At 34.7% G+C, this 27,663-nt stretch overlaps 1 protein-coding gene across 17 annotated transcripts in view; it reads left to right on the top strand.

Moving 5' to 3' along the window:
• The window catches only part of BIRC6 (baculoviral IAP repeat containing 6), a 230,751-nt gene that overhangs the window by 44,159 nt on the left and 158,929 nt on the right, over window positions 1-27,663 (top strand). For 10 of the 17 annotated variants that reach the window (XR_004806282.2, XM_025454221.3, XM_025454229.3 and 7 more), the window contains exons 9-19: window positions 3,830-3,888; window positions 8,535-9,929; window positions 15,433-15,582; window positions 18,059-18,284; window positions 19,978-20,138; window positions 21,159-21,290; window positions 21,763-21,894; window positions 24,673-24,851; window positions 25,835-25,968; window positions 26,508-26,669; window positions 26,764-26,895. Coding sequence is in view for 16 of the 17 variants with exons in the window: in XM_025454221.3 (XP_025310006.1) it covers window positions 3,830-3,888; window positions 8,535-9,929; window positions 15,433-15,582; window positions 18,059-18,284; window positions 19,978-20,138; window positions 21,159-21,290; window positions 21,763-21,894; window positions 24,673-24,851; window positions 25,835-25,968; window positions 26,508-26,669; window positions 26,764-26,895 (2,862 nt within the window). In the remaining variant the exon portion in view is untranslated. The remainder of the gene's footprint in view (window positions 1-3,829; window positions 3,889-8,534; window positions 9,930-15,432; window positions 15,583-18,058; window positions 18,285-19,977; window positions 20,139-21,158; window positions 21,291-21,762; window positions 21,895-24,672; window positions 24,852-25,834; window positions 25,969-26,507; window positions 26,670-26,763; window positions 26,896-27,663) is intronic. The other 7 variants (XM_025454226.3, XM_025454227.3, XM_035700801.2 and 4 more) reach the window with 2 other exon arrangements.

Here is a 27,663-nt window from a genome sequence, read left to right on the forward strand (position 1 = left end):
TCCCGGTGCATGGAGTCTGCTTCTCCCTCTGCCTGTGTCTCTGCCTCTCTTTCTCTCTCTCTTTGTGTGACTATCATAAATAAATTAAAAAAAAAAAAAAAGAAAATGATGTCATTCATACAGAAACAATACTCTTAAATTGGAGTGATAGAAGGAAGCTAAAGAGTTGGAAGTACCATCTCTAACCTCAGTCTTCCTCTCTGGCTTTTCACTCCCCCAAAGGTAGCAGGATTTCTGTAGTGAATAAAGTGAACTAAACTAATACTGATTTTGTGGCACAAGATACAACATAATTTGTTTTAAAATATACTGTGTGGGTTTCATTAGTTTGAATAATAATAGGTTAATTGAACAAATTAAAGCTTAGCCAAGAAGTTTATTTTTATTTATTTATTTATTTGTAGCCAAGAAGTTTAATTAGCAGCTTAGTTTGCTTATGGATTGTTTATGATCGTTTCTACTTGAAAGGCAACATTTGTTGTTGTTCTGAATTTATTCAGGGAATAATAGTTATTTGAGAAGGAAGATTATTTGGGAACACATTTAATTTTAGGAAATTAACATTTTTATCTTATTTGTATATTTTTCAAATTGGTAAAAATTTCCTGTATTAAAGTTTGAAATTGTTTATAGTATTGATACATCAAAGCTAAAGTATCCCTGTAATACTAGTATCTCCAGTTTTCAAAAACAGATAATCCTAAATAACCATTTAAAATTTATTTGTAATATCTTGTTTATTTTGCATGTTTATTACTCTGCAAAAGGTCTTGCACATGTAAAAGGCTTTAGTAAATCTAGAGTCTATTAAATACCTATTGCATGCTTAATGTAGAAAAATTGGACAATACAGAGAAGTGAAGAAACATAAGAGTATCCATAATCACATCCAGTTAACATATATATAAATTTTTAAATATGTATTTGTTTTTAAATTCATATTTAAGTTTTATTAAGGTATAGTTACATATCATAAAATTCACCCTTTTAGCATACAATTCAATCATTTCACTCATGATTTTATTATGAAATGGTATGAGAATTGTTCTATCATTAAATAATTTTTTGAAAAAAGATTATAGTTTGAAAAACTTTAGAAAGAGGTTTTTTGTTTTTTTGTTTTTTTGTTTTTGGTCTTTTGCCCGTTAAGGTGATTATCTGGCAACCTTTTGTAACATTATTTGTAATTTCCTATCAAGACACCTAGAATCCTACTTTAAAATACACAACTAGTTGGGTGCGCTCTGGTGGCTCAGTTAGTTAAGCATCTGCCTTGGGTTCAGGTTGCGATCGATGGAGCCCTGAGCCCTGAATCTGACTCCCTGCTCAGTGGGGAGCCTGTTACTCCCTCTCCATCTACCTGCCATCCACCCTGCCTGTGCTCTTTTTCTCTCTTTGTCAAATAAATAGATAAAATACACAACTCCCTGGTGTGCCTGGGTGGCTCAGTCAGTTAAGTGTCCAACTCTTTTTTTTTTTTTTTAATATTTTATTTATTTATTCATTAGCGGGAGAGAGAGGTGGAGACACAGGCAGAGGGAGAAGCAGGCTCCATGCAGGAGCCTGATGTGGGACTTGATCCCGGGACTCCAGGACTACACTCTAGGCCAAAGGCAGGCACTAAACCACTGAGCCACCCAGGGATCCCTAAGTGTCCAACTCTTCTTTTTTTTTAAATTTATTTATTCATTCAGAGAGAGAGAGAGAGAGGCAGAGAGAGAAGCGGGCTCCATGCAGGGAGCCCGACGTGGGACTTGATCCCGGGTCTCCAGGATCACGCCCTGGGCTGCAGGCAGCGCTAAACCTCTGCGCCACCGGGGCTGCCCCTAAGTGTCCAACTCTTGATCTCAGCTCAGGTTTTGATCTTAGGGTTGTGAGTTCAAGCCCCATGCTGGGTTCTTACATTGGGTGTGAGGTATACATACATACATACATACACACACACAAAAAGAAAGAGAGAGAGAGAGAGAGAAAGAAAGAAAGAAAGAAAGAGAAAGAAAGAAAGGAGAAAGAAAAAGAGAAAGATATACAAAAAGAAAGAAAAAATGAAAAAAAAGAAAAAGACAAAGAAATGACAAAGAATAAAAAATAAAATATATAGTTATTTTATTTAAACCTTTATTTCCTTAGATTCTGGGTAATGTTTGATTTTTTCTTAAAGTGAAAACCCTCCCATACTTGAGGTCTGTTTTGTCTTCTTGGTTTGGAGTTTGTCATTCTGGATAATTCCCAGTGTTTAATATTTCCTGTTGGGGTTTTTTTTTTTTTGGTTTATTTTTCCTCATATCTTTATTATTTCTCTGAAATCAACTAATTAGCATTTAAATAGCTTACGGCTACTTAGCAGTGAATCTTGAACTTTTGCACATTTTTTTGTTTTAAATTATAGCACAGAATAGTTTTATGAAGTTATTTCCACCTGAAAAATTTATTTATTTTTTAAAAGATTTTATTTTTTTGAGAGAGAGAGTGGGAGAGTACAAGCAGGGGGAGCACAGGAGAGGGAGAAGCCGGCTCCTCTCTAAGCAGGGAGCCCAATGTGGGGCTCAATACTAGGACCTTGGGATCATGACCTGAGGTGAAGACGGATGCTTAACCGGCTGAGTCACCTAGGTGCCCCTCCATTTGAAAAATTTAAAACAGCAGTTTGTCAAAAATGTCCAACTGAGTCCTGCCCCTGCCCTTGCTCTATATTCCAGTATTCCAGACATTTTTTTTTTTAACAGAGATTACTAACTTATATTTCATTTAAAATTGCATCAGAGGGATCCCTGGGTGGCGCAGCGGTTTGGCGCCTGCCTTTGGCTCAGGGCGCGATCCTGGAGACCCGGGATCGAATCCCACGTCAGGCTCCCGGTGCATGGAGCCTGCTTCTCCCTCTGCCTATGTCTCTGCCTCTCTCTCTCTCTCTCTCTCTGTGACTATCATAAATAAATAAAAATTAAAAAAAAAATAAAATTGCATCAGTGCCTGGTTATTTCAGTTGTAAATGAAATATATTGTTTCAGAACAGGAGAGTTAATATTACTTTCCCTCAAAGTGCATCTTTTTATTTTTTTAATTGAGGTCATCAGAACATTAGAACTGCTGTAGAATGCTGTAGAAGTGTTGATTGTTAGAATACAGACACAGCTTAATATTATACTAGAGTAATTTTTTATTAATTTTTTTTCTTGTCTGATAACAGAGAATGAGGATAAAGATGGATGAAAGACAGAGGCTGACAATTTCTTGACTAAGTGAAGAGAAAAGGAGGGACTTCCGTCTCTTTTTAACCTCCTCTTGTAATAGTTTCCCTGCTTGTTAAGGAGTTATCAGCCCTTCCAAAACAAACAAATAAAACCCAAAACGAAAATGAAATGTGTGTATGTGTATGTGAGAGAGAGAGTATATGTACATATACACATTTATTTGATTTTAGGACAACTTTCCTGAATTCAGTAATAGTTATTACAGTTTTACTACCTGAAGCTTTAACTTGATTTTATTAGCTGACACTCTCTTTTATCCATTTATTTACCCAGACTATTCCCAGTCATACCTTAAAAGTCTTTAAATCTCTACAAATTTTATTATAGATTCTTAGAGGTTTCCATACTCTATTTCAGATAGATAATTATTTTATGATTTTAAGTTAATTGATTATAAGCATTACCAGTCAGTTATGATCTGACTATATATATGTTATTTAAGCTAGTTTTAATAATTTTGTATGGTACTTACATATGAGATGCAGAGCAGTGGTTTTTATAACGTACTTTTTTCTTTGTCTCATAATATGCGTATGTTTTTTTTTGAAATTCAAATTATTTTTTACTTTGTCTTTAAGTGATGATTTACTGGAGGATTCAGACAGCGAAGAGCATTCCAGATCAGATTCTGTGACAGGTATGTTAAAAATGTTAGATACTCTGTTTTTTTAAATTCTTGCATTTATACAGTTACAGGTAAGGCTAAATATTACTTTAGTTCTGAAGTTCTTAGTTAATGCAAACTCTACATTTTTACTAAAACACAGAGAAAACTCAAATGTTAAATGTTAGAGATCTTGAATTAGTATATGTAGAGTCCCATACTTAAATTTTAAGTGGTACTTATTTGAGCCAAACAAGTGAAGTGACAGTTTTACTGAGTTTTTGTCACAAATGTCAAGAAATTGACATTAAGCCCTTCAGAATGTGTTCAGTATATTTGCATGATTTATTCTATTATTAAATAAAAGTATTATTGAAATTAAAGTTCTTTATTCCCAAAATAAAACAGGTGAAGAGAGAAAAAATTTTAAAGTATAAAATCAGACATTAAGGCATCAAGTAAGTGCTGCCTTACTCATTATCTTAAATGTTAAAGCGAAAGCATGTGTATTTCATATTTTAATGTACTTATGTAATAGGCAAGGCTAATCGTACATCTCAAAATAGTTTTTCTATATCAGAATTCAAATTCTGCATTTATTATAGGCAAAATGCATTTCCCAGTACATAAGAGTTATGTTAACCTCTGTGAATTAGAATTTTGGGGACTGATTATGATAAAAAAGCACAGTACCTGGGAAGTAGCCATATTTTTAAAAAGTGTTATTAAATTGTGGCAGTTTTGTAATGTTATACCTCATGAACTGAGGACATATATAACTTGTTAAATCTCTGGGGGAGAAACACACATGGCTTTGTGTGGTAGAGTTTTCAAAGATTAGAGTATAGAATAACAGGTGCTCTCTAAATTCTAAAATGTCCTGAAATTTTTTTAAAGCCCCCAAACAATGCTGGACTGATTTGGGGTTAAACCTTGTTGTCTTTTGAAGTAGTTTTTAGCAAAGAAAAAAAAATTTAAGTGGGAAAATACCCTGAAAAATATACAGATATATAATTAGCTCTAGAAAAAGAAAAAATAGATTCATTAGAAAAATTAGTCTGATGAAGAGAATACTCTTTTGCCATTTTGCTGTCCTTTTGCAAAAACAGAAAAGGGCTACATTTGTATTTCTTAATCTGAGAAAGAATAATAAACTGGTCACAGGTTACCTGGAGACCTATTTAGAGCTTGAACTCTTCTGCTAACCTACTCTTTGGTCTTGTCACTTAAACTCTCTGGGCCTCAGTTTTTCTTAGTAAAGTGTTTAAACTAAGTGTTTCTTTTTCTGCTCTTAAAGTTTTTAATTCTAACCATAACCTTGTATGCTGTAGTTTTGCTCTTTTTTTCTGGGTCCAATGATTTCAGTAGGTATTTTTTGTAATTATACGTATTTCTTGTCAGCTTCCTTATCCCTTTTCTAAGGAATGTTGGAAAATGTTACTCTGTCTTTTTCATCTATGCCTAGTTGCTTTTCACATTCCTTTAGATACTATAGTCCTGTTTACCTCACTTCCCTGTTTCTAGAAAGTCACCATGTATTTTTGTTGACGTTTTCTGTGATACCTCATTTAGGGTTGGGATTGTTGTCCTTATGTAGTATTAAAAGATGGCTATGGAAAGAAGAAAATCCTCTGGTTCAAAATTTTTAATTCCTTCCTTTTAGGATTTAGAAGTAGTTCATTCATTTGTAGTAAAATATGTACGGTAGTCCACCCCACCCAATGGGGTTTCACTTTCCACAGTTTCAGTTACCTCTGGTCCACTGTTATCCTGAAGCAGATGACCTTCCTTCTGACATGTGGTCAAAAGGTCAGTAGTAGCGTAACACTAGGACACAATGCCTATGTCATTCACTTCACTTCTCATTACGTAGGCATTTCATCAACTCGTCCCGTAGGCATTTTATCTCACATTGTCACAAGAAGAGTGAGTACAGTATAGCAAGATATTTTGAGAGAGAGACTACACTGGCATAACTTTATTACAGTTTATTATAATTCTATTTTATTATTAGATATTGCTGTTAATCTCTTACTCTGCCTAATTTGTAAATTAAACTTTATTATATGTATGTATACAAATAAAATGTAGCACATACAGAGTTTTGTACTATCTGCACTTTCAGGTGTCCACTGGGGATCTTTGAATGTATCCATTGCCTATATAGGGAGGGAACTACTGTATATTCTCAGTTAATTCTGTTGTATTGGTAGTTTATTGGTGAGTTTATGGAGGCTTCTGATGTGAATGGGAGATGTGTTCTATTCCTGAAGTATCTAAAATAAGTCGTAGATGGTATTTCAAAACTTACAGTTACCAACTCTAGGTGATTCCCATCAAAGTGAACGATACAGTCTGAAGGATTGTGGAATGCATTTCTTAATTTCAAAAATGTTGAAGACTAAGAGACTTTTACTGTTTTCCATTTGAAGGTTATGACTTTTGAAAGTATCTAGATGATGTCAGAAAGAAAAGTTTGATTTTGGGACCAGATAACTGAATTAAGGATAAATATGCTTTGTGTGAAGAGTGGGAAGAATGTTAGGAGTTTGAAGAAGGGTTCAAACTGAAATTTGATAGTTTTAGAAAAATGCTTAGGTAAAACTAGTTGCTCATCTCAGGAATCTGGGCTGATAGAACTGTTGGCGTACACTACCTAGGTAAGCAGAGTAGTGATTATATGGACAATATGTGGAATGATTATGTGGATAGTGTACTGTAGGCTGTTTGTAGGTATATTGTGTAAATACTTGTTTCATAGTTCAGTAGGTTGGAAAAATTCTGAGATGGGGTATTGGGTTTCTTTACTGCAGTATTTGACAGTTATCATTATGTTTTGTCAGTTTTCCTAAGTAGAATGTACAGCATAGGCTGTTTCCTAGGTGTTGCTTAAATTGTTGGGAAGAAGCAGAGTAATAATGCCACTTGTCATACTGCCCTTCTTAATGAATAGTTCCACTGTTTCTGCCACTAACTTTGAATATTTCTTATATGTGTTTTAATATATGTAATTAGTGGTTATTTTGTTATTATCGATCTATAAATACTAAAATAGCCTTTTCTTGGCAATTTCTGACCATAACTTAAAAAATATCATTTATATAAGTTTCAGTTTAGTCCAATAAATAGTTGAGCATCCTCAAGATTTATTACAGTGTATTACATGCTGTCAAAATCTTACTGTCAGCTTTTAATTTTATTATTCTAAATTAGTTAATATTTATATAATATATTAAATATTATAATATTTACAATATAAATATTTCATGGCAGTATAGACAGGCTACATGTGAATGTAGCCAAATGAGTGGTTACATAAATGTAACTGGTTGTAACTGGTTCAATGTAACATTGAAATGTAACCAGTTTCATTAGGACAATTAAACTATTGAGTGTATAATTAAAATTTACTTTCTTTTAACTGGAAATGGTTTCAGTTTTAGGTCATAATAGTGACATTATATGAAATGAGATTATCCTCAGAAAATAGGGAATTCTAGATAAAGCTGTCAGTGAGCATTTTAAAGAAATAATGAAAGAGTTAACAAATTGTGTAAATAGAACTTTTAGAACATCTTAAGTGTATGATGTTCCATGAATCTCAGTTGCACATTACTTGGGCAGCTTTCAAACTTTCATGCAGTTGCCTGGAGTTATTTTATATTTATTTCTTTTACTCTCTTCTGTATTCTTATCTAGAATTGTAAAGCCAATCCAGTGTTTTTTTTTTTTTTTTTTTTCCAGAAGAAATACTTAGACTTACTGTTGCTAATAATGTTGTTGCCCGACTGATAGTATTTTTTGCTTTTGGGAAAAAAAACAAAATAGGTTCAGACCTTCAGTTCAGTATCAAGAGATTATATATACCTGGTTTAGGGGTTGAATGACCTCTTGCAAGGTTTTGTGTAGACAGACATGGCATGCTTGGAGTGTTGAGACTGAGAAATGACTTTCGTACTCTTTGTAAGGGGACAGCTTGAAGAGCACACAATGGATGAATGATTATTAAGGGGTAATGTAGTTGACTTTAAATGAGCTATAAATTAGCAGATTATACAGAAGATACTTATGCTTCACTTTAAAATGGCAAATTGTGGGAACTTTTTCTTCCTAGTTATTTTTTTCTAAGCTGAGTTTAGGATTACATTGTGTACTATGATAATCAACTGATAATTAGCATGGTGGGGTGGGAGAGAGGAGAGGATGCTATGACTCCTTCTAAATGGTAAAAGAAAGGGAACTGATGTTGTAATGACGTTTCATGGATATTCTATAAAGTGCATAAGTGACAGTTATAATGGTATTGAGTATTTTTTGGTTTAGAATTGAAGGGCAGAACTCCTGTTATTTATTTATTTTTTGGAATCCTGTTATTTTGATACTAATAATCATTCTCCCAAATTAAAGAGGATGGGGGAGTTTTGCTCATAAATTACCAGGAGAATATATTCTAAATTGAAAATGATTTTGAGTCTCTTGAATACTTCAGTGGTTTTTCAGTGTAGATTTGTCTCAGATTTGATTAACTTATCTTTAAAATACTTTAAATTCTTCCACTTACATAATTATAATGCACTGATTGGATGAGTAAAAAAAGAAAATTAATGAAAATGTAATACTAAAGATTTGTGATTTGCATTTTCAAGGCCAATTCTAATGAATATTATTCCTTTTCAAAGGGCATACATCACAGAAGGAAGCCATGGAAGTGAGCCTTGATATAACAGCACTCAGCATTCTCCAGCAGCCTGAAAAACTTCAGTGGGAGATTGTGGCAAATGTGCTTGAAGATACTGTTAAGGATCTTGAAGAACTTGGGGCAAATCCTTGCTTAACAAACTCTAAGAGTGAAAAGACAAAGGAAAAGCACCAGGAACAACACAACATTCCCTTTCCATGTTTATTAGCTGGAGGTTTATTAACATATAAATCTCCTGCTACCTCACCCATTAGTAGTAATTCTCACAGGTCACTGGATGGTTTAAGCAGAACTCAGGGTGAAAGTATATCAGAACAAGGGTCAACTGACAATGAATCCTGCACTAATTCAGAATTGAATTCTCCTCTGGTAAGGAGGACTTTACCCATTTTGCTTCTTTATAGCATCAAGGAATCTGATGAGAAAGCAGGAAAAATATTTTCACAGATGAACAATATAATGAGCAAAAGTTTGCATGATGATGGTTTTACAGTTCCACAGATTATTGAAATGGAGCTGGATAGTCAGGAGCAGTTATTATTGCAGGATCCTCCTGTGACTTATATTCAGCAATTTGCAGATGCAGCAGCCAACCTTACCTCTCCAGATTCTGAGAAGTGGAACTCTGTGTTTCCCAAGCCTGGAACTTTGGTTCAGTGCTTAAGGCTGCCAAAGTTTGCAGAGGAGGAGAATCTTTGTATAGACTCCCTAACTCCTTGTGCTGATGGAATTCATTTGTTGGTAGGACTGCGGACATGCCCTGTTGAATCCTTGAGTGCAATAAATCAAGTAGAGGCCTTGAATAATTTAAATAAATTAAACTCTGCACTATGTAATAGACGGAAAGGTGAGCTGGAATCAAATCTTACTGTAGTGAATGGTGCAAATATTAGTGTAATCCAACATGAATCACCAGCAGATGTACAAACTCCTTTGATAATTCAGCCTGAGCAGAGGAATGTTAGTGGCGGATATTTAATACTTTATAAAATGAATTATGCCACTCGGATAGTGACTTTAGAAGAGGAGCCAATAAAAATCCAACATATCAAAGACCCCCAGGACACAATTACCTCGCTCATTTTGCTTCCACCAGATATATTGGATAATCGAGAAGATGACTGTGAGGAACCTATTGAGGAAATGCAGTTAACCTCAAAGAATGGCATTGAAAGCGAAAAAAAGGCTGATATTTCTACTCTTGGACACCTGGTAATAACCACTCAGGGAGGATATGTAAAAATACTAGATCTTTCAAACTTTGAAATTTTGGCCAAAGTGGAACCTCCCAAAAAGGAGGGCACTGAGGAACAGGATACATTTGTTTCTGTCATTTACTGCTCGGGCACAGACAGGCTGTGTGCGTGCACCAAAGGTAAGCTGTTGGTTTGTTTGGTTCTCTTACAAATCTTATAAAATCAGTGTATATGGCATTCATTTATATGCATACCTAGTATGAATTTTAGATTCATATAGATGGAGATAAATTTATTTTTTTAAATAATGAAGTGGTAAACTTTCTACTGTTTTAACTTTTTAAAACTTTTTTCTACTGCCCTAGGTAAGGATTCTAATTGTAAATAAGTTAATAAGTCTCTCAGAAAGTATCTTCTCTGCTTTAACCTCAAGAAAATAACCTGCTGTTGTTTCTGTGAGTCCTCACTCTGCATCTGCTCAAATGTGTGGCCTTGGGCAAGTTACTTTAAACTCAGTAAACCTTTGTTTATCTATAGACAAGGATAAGAAGGCCTGTTACCAGACTTCTTAGAATTAAATAATGTATGTAAAGTTTTTGGCCCAGAGTATATATACTGGTTGTTATCTCCTTCTGAAATAATATTTAGCAAATAATTACTAGTTTTGCCAAATAAATTTTTCTTGTCTGATTTACTCCTAGCCTTTGGCTGATGGTTGAATCACCTTGCAACATCTGAGGCCCCATACAGAGGAACACATAGTGTGCATATTGTCCCTCTACTTTTCTTATTATATATTTTAAGTTGGAAAGATAAAGCAGTTTTTGAAAAGGATTACTGATAAAATCAGGCAAAGTGAATAGTTTTATTGATAGTTCAGCAGGAATGTAGGACCAGGAGGTACTTGAAGCCCAGATAACTATAACCATTGATTAGGAGAGGAACTGAGCGTGAGGAAAGTCCTACATCTCATTCATGGTTCTTGGGAGGCATTAACTTGACTTTTTCCTTGCTTTAAAAGATTGCAAGAGTTTGACTAAGAAGGGTAGTGGTGAATATAGTGTTTCAGATTGCCTTCTTTGAAATACATTTAAGGAAAATAAGGGGAAGAAAAATCTTCAAATAACATCAAACCCCAGACAGATTAATTTAAAAAATGAGCAATGCAGAATAACTTTAGACTAATAAAACTTTGGAGTAGAGTTATAAAATTTAGAAAAATTTTAAAATACTATGTGGTGTGAAGGATAATTTGAAGTTATTAATCATGTATATGCCAGTTCATTGTGGTGATAGCTTTACTTCTGGTAATTCTTTTAGTCATCATGACAACTTTATGAAGTATTTACTATTATTGTCTCCATTTTACAGATAAGGAAACTGAGAGTAGGAGAGGTGAAGTAACTTGCCTAAGTCACAGAGCCAGTAAATGACAGAGTCAGAATTCATACCTGGGCATCTGTTGTCAGGGTGCTTAAAGTACATTATATTGCCAGAATGTAACAAAACATGAGACTTGTAGGAGCACCTGGGTGGCTTATTGGTTAAGCATCTGATTCTTTTTTTTAAGATTTTATTTATTTATTCATGATAGACACAGAGAGAGAGGCAGAGACAGAAGCAGGCTCCCTACATGGGACTCGATCCTGGGTCTCCAGGATCGTGCCCCGGGCCAAAGGCCGGCGCCAAACCGCCGAGCCACCCAGGGATCCTAAGCATCTGACTCTTGATCTCAGCTCAAGTCTTGATCTCAGGGTTGTGAGTTCAAGCCATGGTGGGCTTGGAGCCCACTTGAAAAAAGAAGATTCGTTGAGTTTTAAAGAATGTTATTTTAATGTGAAAGATTAAAAAAAAAAATGAAACTAATTTAATGTGCCATGAGCTATCCAGAATGGAGCTGGATTGGAAACCTGAGTGACCTGGCCCCAGGACACATCTGTGTAAGATACTAGTATTTTCCAGGAATATAGTCAAGGTTTAATCATTTTAATTGTTTGATGATATATGCTTTTGTGAGACAGAGAAGTAGTAGGGTTTTTTTGTTGTTGTTTTGTTTTTGTTTTTTAAGAATTTATTTGACAGAGAGCACAAGCAAGGGGAGCAGCAGGCAGAGGGAGAGGGAGAAACAAGCTCCCCTTGGAGCAGAGATTCCAATGCACAACTCAGTCCCAGGGCCGTGGGATCATGACCTGAGCCGAAGGCGGTCGCTTAACTGACTGAGTCACCCAGGCACACAAGAAGTAGTATTTAAATAGATTAATGTATCCTTGGAGTTTGGACAACAGAAAATCCTGGGAATCAATCTCATGTGATAGGGAATTTATCCAGATGGATCAAAGCACAAGAAATAAAGCCTAAGAAGTTAACCACTTTGAAAATTATCCCCTAGCTCTTCAACCATTGACCGATCAAGATGTGTTTGAAAGGATGAGATTAGTAACAAATAAGAGAAAAGAAAAGTTGATGTTTTAAAATGTACATATGATAGTCCATAAAGTAATTGTAAACTTTTTAAAAAGGATTACAGACTATGATTCAAATGGACATGACATTTCCATGACAAGTCATAAGAATGTATTCAAATAGCTAACTCTTTTTTTCTCATAAAGGATCATTGAGCCTTTTGATAAAAATCTACAACTAATAAATATTGTAAGGTAATTTCAAATAGTATCAATAATATACTAAAGATAGAATTGATGCAGCTATGTTTGATTAAAGTTCGGAAATAGTACATACATACATATACTTATACGTATATACCACCAGCCAGCCACTCCAGAAATGTGGGCCACTTTCTCCACAGCTGGCAGAGGGCTGAGGAATGGGGGATGGCAACTGTTTCCTTCAGGCCACTTTCATGAAAGATCGGCAGCCGTTCCCTTTATCAGGCATCGTCTGGTCATTGTTTCCTGTTAGGCTTCAGAGTTCTGAAATAGTTGATTTCAGTCACTTTTTAGTTCAGTAGCTGACCTCTAGAACTTCCAGTCTAGAACTTCCTACTCCACCATTTGGCGTGACATTACTGCTGCTTTTGTTGAGATATTTTTTTTTGGTGTTCTGTTCTCGGTGATTTTGTCACAAACTACTTTAGAATAATACTGACTTAATTCTAGTAAAATATACTTTGTTCTAATATTTTTTCTCCTGCCCCTTTTTGCTACCAGTGTCTTGTATGTTGCATTTAAATAAGTTATAAACCCAAACAAAAAGAGTTACTGTATATAATTTTTGTCTTGTAAAAAAATTTACAAAGAAATGAGATAAAACATAATTCTGTTCACCTACTTTACTCATTTCATCACCTACAGTACTCATTTCTGGTGCGAGAGAGAGAGGGAATTTGGTATTGCTTTCTTTATCTTAAGGACTTTCTGTAGTACTTATTACAGGACAGATTTCCTAGCAAAAAATTTTGTTTATCCTGAAATGCTTCTATTTCACATTCGTTTTTGAAGAATAGTATTGTATAGAATTATTGGTTGACTATTTCTGTGCATCTCATTCAGTTGCCTTTGGCCTCCATTGTTTCTGGTAAGTCTGATGTTAATTTGCATTATTGTATTGCACATATACTCATACACATGATCTGTCCCATAGGTCTTTGAGATACTTTTCGTTTTTAAAACTTTTTTTTTTTTTTTTTTGTTTAAATTCAGATTGGTTAAATTTTTTTTTTTTTGGGGTAATTTCTTATGCTCTATTTTTATTTTACGGATTCCTTCTGCCATTTCAGATCTGCTTTGAGCCTCTTTTTTAAAAAAGATTTTATTTATTTATTTATGAGGGGCAGAGAGAGAGAGAGAGAGAGGCAGAGACACAGGCAGAGGGAGAAGCAGGCTCCATGCAGGAAGCCCGATGTGGGACTTGATCCCGGGTCTCCAGGATCAGGCCCTGGGCTGAAGGAGGCACTAAACTGCTGAGCCACCCAGGCTGCCCTGCTTTGAGCCTCTTTAGTGAACTTTTCATTTTAGCTGTTTTATGTTTCAACTCCAGAATTTCCCTTTGTTCTTTAAAATAATTTCTAATTTTTAGTTGAGATTCTTGTTGAGTCATTTCCACCATTTGTTCCTTTAAATCTCCATACCTGATTTCCTTTTCTTCTATAAAAATATTTACAGTAGCTTTTTTGAAGTCTGTGTCAGCCAAATCTAAATCTTGGGAACTCAGAGATATTTCTCAATGACTTTGTTTTACTTAAGCATGGGTCACTCTTTCTTTACATGTCTTAAAATTTTTAATTTAATACTGGACATTTTAAAGAACATTGCAGAATTTTAGATTCTGATTTCCCCTCTTTGGAGGTTGTTGTTGCTTTCTTTGTTTGGTAATCCATCAGGACTACATCTGTGAAATCCATTTCTTTTACAGTATGAAGTCACTGATGTCTCCTCTCATTTTTTTTTTTTAATATTTTATTTATTTATGAGGGACACAGAGGAATGGGCAGGCTCCCTGCAGGAAGCCTGATGTGGGACTTGATCCCCGGACTCTAGGAGCACTCCCTGGGCTAAAGGCAAGCGCTCAACTGCTGAGCCACCCAGGGATTCCCCTTTTTCTGGTTTTAATTTTTAAATCTTGTTTCTTATTTGTTGCCTCTGTGTCCACTTAGCATAGTATTCAACCAAGATTTTGATAAGTAACTTCACCAGAGAGGCTGTATTCAGGTGTGTCTTGGCTTTTATTTGCTTTATTTTTATTTTCTGTTAGGCCCTCTCTCATCTTTTCTGAATATGCATGGGGCTTAGTTGACTGGGAATATGTGGATGGCTTGAGTCCCATCTCGTTTTGTTATACATGTGTACAACCTCTGCTCATTATGGATTATGTCAAGAGTTTAGCAAACTTCTTATGTTTTTGTCACTTTTTGTAACTTTTTATTAAGTTTGCTTGCTCCAGTCAGGGTCATGACTTCAGATTGCGCCTCATATTTGTTGCCACTGAGTTCTTTAAACTGATGGCTCTCCAAATTCATTGACCCCCCCCCTTTGACAGTAGCTTCCCATCTACCTGTCTTTATTGCTTGCCCCATCTTGGTTGAATGATAGTGTGTCTCACTTTATAGTTGCTTTTCAGGAAGAGGAGTTGACATCTTCCTTATTCGGTCATATTGGAAGTGAATCTCCAGATATTTGTGTAGAATATTCTTTTATCCATTGATTTTTCTCTTTAAATATTTGCTAACTTTGCCTTCAGTTTTTTCCTGTGAGAAATACAAAAAATGGAAACTCAATTTAATATTTCATTTCATTGTGAATCCTTAAAAAAATTAAGAATCTTTGTTCATTTTTGTTACTCCTGGGATATTTAGTGCATCAGTTTCCTCCTCTGTAAAGTGGCCACAGTAATAGTCCTTACCTCAGGGGTTTTTGTGAAGACTAAATGAATTAAGCATTTGTGTAGTTTATACTAGGTAAATAACTCTTTTCATATATGTTTATATATTTGTCATTTTCTATATTAAATTTAATTTTCAGTTTGTGATTCCTTGTCAATTTAATTTCTATGTTCCGGAAGATATGTCACTTTGGCAGCCCTGTTTATCTGCTTGTGAGTGATATTAAAATAAATTAAATTTCTTTTTTTTTTTTTATAAATTAAATTTCTTAACTAAGTAGTATGCATTTGTATGTTTACCCATATTCTATGTACTTGTGTTGATTAAATTTTACTACACTGTAGGTGGTGAGCTTCATTTTCTCCAAATTGGAGGAACTTGTGATGATATTGATGAAGCTGATATTCTAGTGGATGGATCTCTTTCTAAAGGGATAGAACCATCTTCCGAAGGTTCCAAACCTTTATCAAATCCTTCAAGTCCTGGCATTTCAGGTATGATACTAAGTATTTATTTATTTATTTATTTATTTATTTATTTATTTATTTATATTTTATTTTTACTTTTAAAAGATTTTATTTATTTATTCATGAGAGACAGAGAGAGAGGCAGAGACATAGGCAGAGGGAGCAGCAGGCTCCATGCAGGGAGCCTGATTTAGGACTCAATCCCGGGACTCCAGGATCATGCCCCAGGCCGAAGGCAGATGCTCAACCACTGAGCCCCCCAGGGATCCTGATACTAAGTTTTTAAATGAATCTTAAAAACACAAATTCTTGTGATATTCAAAATTTTCTTAGTCTATCTTAGATAATTTAAAAAATTCTTTCAGATTTTACCGTCAGCTTTTGGTTACTTTGATGAGGGACTCCATTTCTCTGTTGCCATTCTTTCACTAGGATTGTTTTTATTTATTATCCTTTTTTCAGTAGTTGGAAATTGTTGTAAACATTAAAAAGTTTTTTAACTGATGATCAGTTGGCCAGTATTGGTGATGTTACCTAAGACGTAAAAACATTATTTTGGCCATTAAGGAGCTTTTGTTCTAGTTTGGGAGGGGGGAAAACATGAAATAGAAGAGTTGATCAAGTATAAAGTCAGTGGAGTGGCTAATACTGATATTACTACTGGAATTGAAAAGCTGGAAAAATATTCTCTTACTAGGGTATATTCAGATCCTCACTGCCCTATTGTGCACCATTAGATAGACTTGTTTTTGTATGTTGTTTACTTCCTCTCTTTCTATGTTCTGTACTGCCCTCCAGAACTGTTTTCTCAGAAGTATAGTTTAAGTGTTACTCCTGCTTAAAACTTTTGGACTTCTATGAAACAACTCCAGTCTTCTCAGTGTTTGTTACAGTAAATGTTTTATGATTTCTTAAGTGATTCAGTCATGCCCTTTCCATGTCTCACTGAGTTCTCTTTCCCTACCCTTTATGACTACACTTAGTCTTTTTGTGCTCCCACAGTACCGTTAATGTTATACTCTTAGCCCTTAATACATTTTATTCCCTACATCTAGCATTTAAAAGGTTAATAAATCTTTAATGAAAAGTGTGTTTAAACTCAGATGTTTTCCAAATAGAAATAATACATAAAGTTGGTATTTGATTTTTATGAACCCTTAATATTTGGGCATTTGATCATTTTTCTTTGCACCAAGGCAAACCTTTAGTGATTATTAGTATAACATATGCTAAGTTTAGGGCCTATCAGTATAAACATGCTGTTCTATATATCCAGGTTTTTCAGCCTCAACTCTATTATTGATATTTTGGGCTAGATAATTCTTTGTTGTGGGCAGAGTGTCCTGTGCTGTATTACCAGATCTCTGGCTTCTACATACTACAGTCCAGCCGCACAATCACCTCCATCCATGTGGCCTTTGGGAGGCAAGATTGTCCCCTGATTGAGATAAATTGACGCATGTCTCATGCTACAATAAATCAAGACTTGATTATTTTGGTTATCTATACAGCTTGGTTTAAAAAGCTAACACAGTGAATGTTTCTTATTTTATAGGGTATTGTTATAACAAGAGAATTTTCATATGTAGTCCATAAATACTATTGGATAGAGAAAAGAATTACATTATAAGGAAATAAATAATGTAATGATGGGATATTGATATACTGTACTATTAACACTTACAAACAATATTTAACAGTTTTAGTCTGATTTCAAACGCTCTAAGCTTTGAGAAATGTGGTTTGAAGTATACATTTAATAATTCTTTTGAACTTACTGTAAATTTTCTTTGTGAAAATATTCTAAACCTATCAGATTTCATATTTTAATCTTTTCATAAACTTTTGTTAATTGGAACAGGCACAACAGCCTTTGTTTAATATTAGAAATTTCATATATATGAACACATTTTCATAAGAGAGAAACTAATCTTTCTGAAGCAGATTATTACTCTTAAAATATTGGTATGCATACAAGATATTCTTAACTATCACAGAAGTAAAATAGTGCTGGTGAAGGTTTTGGTTTCTAAGTATTTATCTGCCATCAGTGTAGCTTATGACTTCTAAAAAATTACTTTTTTATAAAGTAACAAAGAGCAAATATTATGTATTTATTGATGTTTAGCATTTTGTTTTGTAAATAACAAAGTCTTAAAGTTACTTATTGATTTGATACAGTTTTAGCTTGCATTTCAGGACTACTTTCATCGCCCTTGCTAACTTAGAGCTGGTGAAAGCTCAGTCACGGCTCTTCTGATAGGTTGAGTTTGGGTTTCTCCAATAAGGAATAACCTCTCCATAATATAAAATATTCAAGATGGATTTTTGTTATGGCCATTATGTAGTTAGTGCTAGTTACTTTATTTGCATATAGATAACTGAGCACACATTAATAACTCTAGGATATTTGGCAAGTTTTGTAATTGACTATATAAAACACATGCATGAAAGCTACTATTTTTTAAAACTTACTTCAAATTCTGTATTCACTATTATTAAGGAGTTGATTTATTGGTGGACCAGCCATTCACCCTTGACATCTTGACATCTCTAGTGGAGCTAACCCGCTTTGAGACTTTGACTCCACGGTTTTCAGCTACTGTTCCTCCATGCTGGGTAGAAGTTCAACAAGAACAGCAGCAAAGGAGGCATCCTCAACATCTGCATCAGCAACACCATGGAGATGCTGCTCAGCACACTAGAACTTGGAAACTACAGACTGACAGGTAAGACATTCTTCTAAGTTATTTCATTTTAAGTCCATATTTGTTGGCGGCAACATGTAATTCTTAGATATATTATTGCTTCTCTTAACTTTTGTATATTACTAACTTTGTTCTTTTCATTCATCACCTTAATTTTGGAAATTTCTATATTCTTGGTTGTAGGATAAAACAGAGTAATCCACCATTGCACGTTAGTTTGGACATTCAGTTCACAAGTTTATTTAACAGATATTTATTTCTTTATTTATTTTAAAGGTAATTTTATTTATTTTTTTATTTAAATTCAGTTATTTAACATATAGTGTATTATTAGTTTCAGAGGTAGAGTTCATTGAGTCATCAGTCTTATATAATACCCAGTGCTTATTACATCGTGTGCCCTCCTTAATGTCCATCACCCAGTTGCACCATTCCACCTATTTAACAGATACTTAAATGCTTGTTTTGTGTAGGCACTCTTGTAGGCAATAGTATTATGACTGTCACTGGAATTTACATTCTCTTGGGGATACACAGTAAGCTGATGTCTACTATGCCACATAGTCATAAAAGCTATGAAATATGATAAGATGTGGTGACAGACTGCATGTGTGCAAGAGCGAGAGAAAATATGTACGGTACTTTGTATATAAGGGGCCAGGAAAGCCTCCATGAACACATTAATTCCGAGGTAATGGCAAGTGCAAAGACCCTGAGGAGTGTTTTATGAATTCCAGTGAGAGCAAGAAAACCAGTGTTGGTGAAGTTCAGTGAAGGTATGGGAGACTGAGAGGAAGTCAGGTCAAAAGAAGTAGCTGGACACCAGAGAACGAGTATCTTTTTAGGCCATGTTGAGAATTTTAAGTGATGTAAGATTAGGAAGATATTACAGGGCTTTGGATACAGGAATGATAGAATTTACATCCTAGAAGAGTACAGTAAGACTGCTGTGATGACAATAGATTATGAGTGGTTGTGTATATTCAAAGGCAGTGATAGAAGTGAAGGTTCTAGTTTGGATGATATTGCAGTTTGTTTTTGGTAGTTTGGACCATGATAATAGTTGTTGGAGGTAGTGAAAAGAATGGTCACATTCTGGATATAATTGGAGTAGAAGGAATAGTATATGCTGATGCATTGAACATATTACGTGAGAGAGAAGAGTCCAGGATGACTGAGGTTTTGGATTGAGAGGATTGCAAATTAGAATTACTGAGATAGGAGTAGGCAGTTAAGTTTGGCTTTACTTACAGTAAATTAGAAATGTTTGGTAGATGTTTGAATGAGTCTGGAAATTAGTGGAGTGTGGTTTGGAGATTTTTATTTTTCAGGCTTTATATAGAATTTAAAATCAGAATAGACATGTCTATGAAATACAAGAAGTTCTTATTTTAAAATGCAGATTCCTGAGACTTCACTCATAGAGACTGAGGGTAGGACTCCGGAATCTGCAGATAATTCTGATGCATAATAGTCCACAGTGTAAGGAACAGGGTATATTGGGATGTTCAGTTCCCAAGATTGTTGTCAATTTCTAAGGTAAGCTCTGCTACTGACCTAAGTTTAACCTCTCTTTGGGAGCTGATCCCAGTGAGAAGCATTGGGTTTTGTTGAGGGTGCAAATCAGAGCATGAAAAGTGTTAATTAATGATAATGTGGTTTTGGCCAAAGAAAGACTTTTGCTGTATTTACCATTTACTCCTTTATTTGACAGCAACAGCTGGGATGAACATGTGTTTGAATTGGTTCTACCTAAAGCTTGTATGGTTGGACATGTGGACTTCAAATTTGTATTGAACTCAAACATCACCAATATTCCACAGATACAAGTGACACTGCTGAAAAATAAAGCTCCAGGCTTAGGGAAAGTCAATGGTAAGAGTGAATCAAAATTTATATTTGAAGGTTTCTTAAGAAAATGAATTTTCAACTTGACTGTGTAGGTTTCATGTCCCTCACCCGCCTTCCCTTTCCTCTCCATTCTGTCCTCTACCCCCGTACTTCTTTTCTGCTCTATTTTTTGTGGTTTTGTTAAGTTAATTTTAGAGGTTTTTCAGTAGCTCAGGATTATATAGGATTGCATAAACTGGAATAATTTAATTATGCTATTTTGGAAATTCAATTAGTTTCTTTCTGAATTAGTTTCAGTTTTATCATTCCTAGACTTACGTGTTTTTCTTCCTAAGTGGAGACTTCATGGGGAAAGAACTTTGTTAATGGAAGTCACGTATTCTTTTAAGATTACTGGTGAAACCCAAACCTTTCATGAAATATAGAAGCACACCTGGAAATCCATCCAACATTATTTACTTTTCTTACAAGTTCAGAATTTGATATATTGAGTTATTTAAATAGATTGTATACATTTAGTATGTTGGGAACTAGATGTTACTCATCAGTGTTTTCTCCTTAATAGGTTCATTTTAAGGGCTGGGGATAATTTCAGAGTAAAATGGCTGTCCAGGGAGTAGAAACAGTGAAACCTGAAAGATTTCTTATTTTCAAAATACATTTGTATGTGTTTGTGTGTGTGTGTGTGTTTGTATGTGTGGTGCATTCTTTTGAATCTTGGCAGATTCAGATTTAATTGGATCTAGGGCTTAGGCATTGGTTTTTTAAAACTTTGCAGGTGCTTATACTCTGCAGCCTAGGGTAAGAACTTGTAGTTTAGTTGCCAGCAAATTATTTCTCAGGTGAATATTTTAGTACCACTAAAAGAAGAGTGTATGAAACAATGGAATCTAATTTTTTTTTCTTCTTCTGACAACCATTTTGTATCATCTGTGATTAAAAATATCACAGTAGTTCCCATTTTAACAGAAAATTTTAGAATTTCAGGCACATAAATTATTGATATTAAGCAAAATTAAGTTTACTAATATTTTTATCCTCTAGAAACAGCAGTAGATAGGCAGATCACCTTTCCTTTGTCTCCAGCTCTTAACATTGAAGTGGAACAAAATGGGAAACCGTCCCTGGTTGATTTGAATGAAGAAATGCAGCACATGGATGTAGAGGAATCACAGTGTGAGTTAAATTATAGAGCTGTTGTCCATGACAGTAAAAGGAGTAGTGATCCAAATGCATCATGTTGGGCAGAGATTTCCTTATGGCTTGCAAAAACTTGGTTTTAAAAACACAATTAAAAAATAACCTATAATTCTGCTTTGGCAATATGCTTTAACTTTCAGCTCATCTTTGTGAACACAGCTGTGCTAATACTTGCATTCTTGTTTTTTAATATCTTGGGATTTAAAATCATGTCATGGTTTTATAATTTTTTTTTGACAATCAAGGTGAATGTAAATAATATGGGAATGGAAAGCAACATATATCAGATCTTTGATTATAGTTCCTTAGCATGATAGTGAATTCTTATTTGAGTACATTCTAAGTATGGTATTTTGTGTGGCAGTATTATGTATGGGATGGATATTTGCTTATTTCATATTTTTAAATTACAAACTAATTTAAAAGAAAATATATTTTTTCTTTTTAGGTCTTAGATTATGTCCATTTTTAGAAGATCATAAAGAAGACATTCTCTGTGGACCAGTATGGCTTGCTAGTGGCCTTGATCTATCAGGGCATGCTGGGATGTTGACATTAACAAGCCCCAAACTTGTTAAAGGTGAAGTAACATATTTTACAAAAGCAGAGTAAATAATGCCACAATTGTAAAAATAGATTAAAAGAAACTGATCTCAAAAAAATAAGATTTTGTTTTGTTTGGGATTTACATGAACATTTCCATCAGTTTCCCGGTAGCTTAGATCATTTCCTCTCAGAAGTGACTTTTTTTTTATTCCTAAGATTTTTATTTATTTATTTGAGAGAGTGCGCACAGAAGGGGAGAGGGAGAAGTGGACTCCCAACGTGGGCTCGATCTCAGGACCTTGAGATCATGACCTGAGCTGAAGGCAGATTCTTAACTGACTGAGCTACCCAGGCTCCCTGAAGTACTGTGTTTTTATGTTAAACTTCTGATACTACTGTGTTTTGGAGGTTTTAGTGCTTTTTAAGAAAACATGAAGAAAATGAATATGATAACTTAGTGTGACATAGCAGAACTTTCTTGAGTAACCAGGTGACATGTCCTGGCATGGTTGCCTTTCCCATCAACTCAGAGTCCTGTGTCTTTAGTATTGTCTATTGTTATACTCTTAACAGGATTGTTGCAGAAGAGTTTTGATAATATCAAATGTAATTATTTGAGTGTCTCACATAAACACATTATAATTAATTTATATTTTAAAATAATTGGCTATTATATAGAGGATTGATGTTGGAGTTGTAGGGCTCTTATAGATAACGGCTTTTGTATCCTAAGGGTAAATTTAAAAAGCCAACAAACAAAATACCTGGCTGGATTATTAAAGTTATTTTAAAGGTGGAGTAGGATATGCAATCCTGTCTCAAACCAGGAAAATACCTTACCATCTAAATAACAGCTACTTTAATTTGTGTACATTCTCTTCATATTAGTTGTCTACATTTACACATTTACCTTTAGTTGCAGATGTAATATATATACAAGTTTTGATGCGCTCTCTTGACTATATCTTATTCATTCATTACATTTAGGAGATCCTCTGGTGTTTATGCCACATACTGGCATATAACAGTGAGCAAGACTAATAAAATCTCTCTTTTTTTTTTTTAAGATTTTATTTATTTACTCATGAGAGACACAGAGAGAGAAGCAGAGACGTAGGCAGAGGGAGAAAGGCTCCCCATGGAAGCCCGTTGAGGGACTTGATCCCAGGACCCCGGGATCACGACCTGAGCCAAAGGCAGATGCTCAACCACTAAGCCACCCAGGTGCTCCAAATCTCTCATATTGTTGAGAGTATAAGTTACTTTTGCTGAATGAGAGTATGAAACTTAAATTTGTATATGAAAATAAAGATGTTGGCTTTGCCAAAATGGAGGATGGAATTAAATGATGCATTTCAAAAGACTCCATTCAGGGATACCTGGGTTCCTCACATGGTTAAGCATCTGTTTTTGGCTCAGGTCATGATCCCAGGGTTCTGGGTTGGAGCCCCACAGGCGCTCCCTCTTCTTCTTCCTGTCTCCCTCCACTCATTCTCTGTCTCTCACTTTCTCTCAAATAAATAAAATCTTAAAAAAGGACTCAATTTAAAAGTATTAATTTTTCTAGAATTTACCAACAACGATGTTTTTTTCTTACCAAATTCTCCAAAAATCTTTGGAATTGGAGTAAATAATGCTAAAGTTTTAAAGGAAAAGGACGATGTGGATCAAAGAAATTTGGAAAAAGGAAACAGAGAGGGAAGATCTTGTCAGATACCAGAACATAGAATAATAATACAGCAATAAGAAGAATATAACAGTGTAATGCTAGCACAGTAGGCAGGGGAGTCACTAGAAAACAACAAAGGTAGCTTTTGTAATTAGAGAAAGATTTAATACCTGTGAGGTAACAGTAGGCTGACGGTTTGTTTACTGGTGAGTGTATTATTTTCAGGGTTTTTTTACAATATATTTTACTTAAAGATTGTGTGGTGTGATCTCAGTTTAGTTAAAAAAAGAATGTAATGGGATCCCTGGGTGGCGCAGCGGTTTAGCACCTGCCTTTGGCCCAGGGCGCAATCCTGGAGACCGGGATCGAATCCCGCGTCGGGCTCCCGGTGCATGGAGCCTGCTTCTCCCTCTGCCTAAGTCTCTGCCTCTCTCTCTCTCTCTCTCTCTCTGTGTGTGACTATCATTAAAAAAAAAAAAAAAAAAAAAAAGAATGTACTAGCGGTAATAACCAGTATTTATTGAGTGTTTTCTTTGTTCCACAGTTGTGTTTAGTTGCCTTTGAGGTAGGTACTGTTATTCCCATTTTACATTTGAAAGAACCAAACCACAGGAGATTAATTTGTCACATGCCTAGTAAATGGCAGGACCATTATTCAAACCCAGGTAGTAACTCCAAAGCCTGTGCTTTTTCATCGATGTTGCTTATTTTTATGTGTGTATGCACCTATGTATGTGCGTGCATGCATGCATAAAAAGACTGGATGGATTCACATAATGATACCATTATTATCTTTGGGTAGTGCCTTAAAGATGGTGTTTTCTTTGTGTTTTTCCATAGTTCACAAAATGTCTGTTATTAAAATGAATAATTTTGTTGGGGAAAAATATGCAAAATGTTTGTAACAATTAGTCCTAATTTTCCATCTTACAGTGTTTGTAAAACTCCTGTGCTTTTTGTTCTTTTGCTATGAACATATGAAGGTTATTTGATGATCATACTCAAACAATATAATTTGAAAATTCCGATTAAGTGTATTATTCTTTTTATGGAATTAATTATTTAACTTGCTCTATGAGGATGAAAAACAATTTGATCTTTTGATGATCCAGTTATTTTTCCCATTCTTTCCTGCCCCTTTAGGTATGGCAGGAGGAAAATATCGTTCCTTTTTAATCCATGTCAAGGCAGTGAATGAAAGAGGAACAGATGAGATCTGTAATGGTGGTATACGCCCCGTAGTAAGACTTCCATCCCTAAAACACCAGAGTAACAAGGGTTATTCACTTGCTTCACTCTTGGCAAAAGTTGCAGCAGGCAAGGTATGAAGCAGTGTCATTTTGAACCACAACAATACTGTTATAAACATTATGGACAAGATTTGACACACAATTGGAAGTAGTATGACCCTTCATTGATTTTTCAATAGATATTTGGTTTGTTTATAATTTTTTTTTGCAGTGACTTTAAAAACCTAATTAATATATTTTGAATTAACTTTAAGCAAACGTTTATAAAGTATACTCAGCAGAGAGTAATTGTTAGCAGATATTTCCCTTTATAATTATTTTAGGCCGTATTATTTATTTAGGTTTTAGAGTTTTATGTCTATATCCTTTACTAGTAACTTACCACTTTTTTTTTGGGTAAACATTTGGGATGATGCAGGAAGAGAAGTTGGGGAGTAATGTTAGAGATAAATCCTAATTTCAAGGTTGATTTTCTACAAGTAGCTGTGTACCATGCAGTCTCTTCATAGTTGTCTGATCTTGGATTTTCCTGAACTCCAGAGGTTTTTGTTTCTCTATCATCATTATTCATAAGCAACAATAGCAATATCAGTAACACCAATCATCTTATATTTGTATAGGTCTTCCAATTTTTCAAGGACTTCTGTGTCCTTTATCTGATTTAATCCTCAAAATAACTCTGAGGTAGGCAGAGCAGGTGCTATTATTATATCCATTTTTCATACCGAAAGTGAGTGAACCGTAGAGATTGGGGAGCGGTCATATTTCATATCGCTTATAAGTGCTATGGCTGGGACTGGTCTCAGGACTTTGGCTTTCTAATCTTTAACCATTGGGTTATTGCCTTTGAAACAATGACTTTGTTTTTTTCCCCCATTATAATTCTGGGGGAAATGAGTCATTTCCTGAATACAAGGGTAAAAGCCGTCATTTTAATTTGATATGTATGTTTTGATAGTCATAATTCAGTTATTTTCTTTTTTTAAAAACTTTAAGTAGTAAATCTTTTAGTTTCATTTGTTTGTTCATTGAGTTGTTTGTTTTTGTATGTTTAGGAAAAATCATCTAATGTTAAGAATGAAAATGCAACTGGTACCCGCAAATCTGAGAACCTCCGGGGCTGTGACTTGCTGCAGGAGGTCTCAGTCACCATTCGAAGATTTAAGAAAACTTCAATTTCTAAGGAAAGGTAACCTCATTTTCTTCTCCTACTGTTCTTAAAATAATAAACATGCAAAGAAGAATTCCAACAAATACAACACACACATATAATATTTTTAAGCCTTTTACTTGAAAATTTTTCTTTCCATTTCACTTTGGTATTTATAATCCTAGTGAGGGTATGAATTATCTTTCTACTTCATTGTTTTATTCCTGGCATTAATATAATGCTTAGAGTATATGAGGAATATGGTATTTGTAGAACAAGGAAAGAAATAAATATAATTTGAAGTTTTATTCATTTTTTGTCAGAATATAATACATTATTGTAAACTTAATTTCTTTTAAAACTTTTTACAAACCAAGTATTGCTTAATTGCTGTTTTAAGTCTTTTAATACCCTAACATTAATTGGTCAGCATTCCACTGTAAAATTTAATTTTCAGAAGAATATTTTTGATTGTGCTATTCATGATTCAGAATGAAACATATGACCAACCAGGTTGTGATAGCTTTAGTCTAACTGTTCTATTTTGGTTGTTAATGGATTTATATTCTCTTTTTTAGAGTGCAGCGATGTGCTATGTTACAGTTTTCAGAATTTCATGAGAAGCTTCTTAACACTCTTTGTAGAAAAGCAGATGATGGCCAAATCACAGAACATGCCCAGAGCCTTGTGTTGGATACCCTTTGTTGGTTAGCTGGAGTACATTCAAATGGACCTGGAAGGTTAATTAAGATTTTACTTACCATTGATGATTGCGCTTTGGATGTTATAAATAGAAGTTCAAGATGAGTCTAAATGTCTGCTATTGTTTTGCAGCTCCAAAGAAGGAAATGAGAGCCTGCTTTCAAAAACACGAAAATGTCTTTCAGACATCGTGCGTGTTTGCTTCTTTGAGGCAGGACGAAGCATAGCCCATAAGTGTGCCCGATTTCTAGCCTTGTGCATTAGGTTGGTGTTTCTTTGTTGAAAGTCCGGTTTGAAAGAAAAAAAAAAAGTCTGGTTTGTAGGTGCACCTGTGGTTTGGCAGGTGATGGCAGTGTTTGTAGTATAATTTGATACTTAATGTGTAATGAGAATTTTCAAAAGTTGAGGAGGATTAATGAGATTTTAAGAAAGAATTTTAGGTTCTTAGGAGAAGATGTCAAATTGCATAAGTTTTTTTTTTTTTTAAGATTTTATTTATTTAAAATGTGCTCGAGTGGGGGATGGTGCAGAGGGAGAGAGAAAATCTCAAGCAGATTCCTTGCTGAGCCTGGATTCAGGGCTTGATCTCACAACCCTGAGATCATGACCTGAGCTGAAATCAAAAATTGGACACTCAACAGACTGAGCCACTCAGGCACCTCTTAATAAATGTAGTCTACTAAGCTGCTTTGCCTTAATAGTAGTTTGGGGAGTTTGGTAAGGGGAACCCTTCTCCCACTTTTATATTCCCTGGTTGTCTTTGGATTCTTTACCTAAAGCCTTATTCCCTGTTATATGACAGTCTTATCGGGCTTATTTGTAACATCGTGTAGACCTTTTTTCTGGATCCTGAGACTTAAACCATCTAGTAAATGTTTAAAAACTGATAGTATTGACTATATGTATACGTGCTTGTTAGCCCTTTTTGGTAAAGAACACAGTTACAAAGACCTTTAGTATAATCATTCCCTCTTATCTTTCTGTGTGTATATAGGGCTTTAGGGCAAATTTTTTCTTGTCATCTGTGTGAAT

The sequence above is a fragment of the Canis lupus genome, chromosome 17, assembly GCF_003254725.2.
Source record: "Canis lupus dingo isolate Sandy chromosome 17, ASM325472v2, whole genome shotgun sequence".
Lineage (NCBI taxonomy): Eukaryota > Metazoa > Chordata > Mammalia > Carnivora > Canidae > Canis > Canis lupus.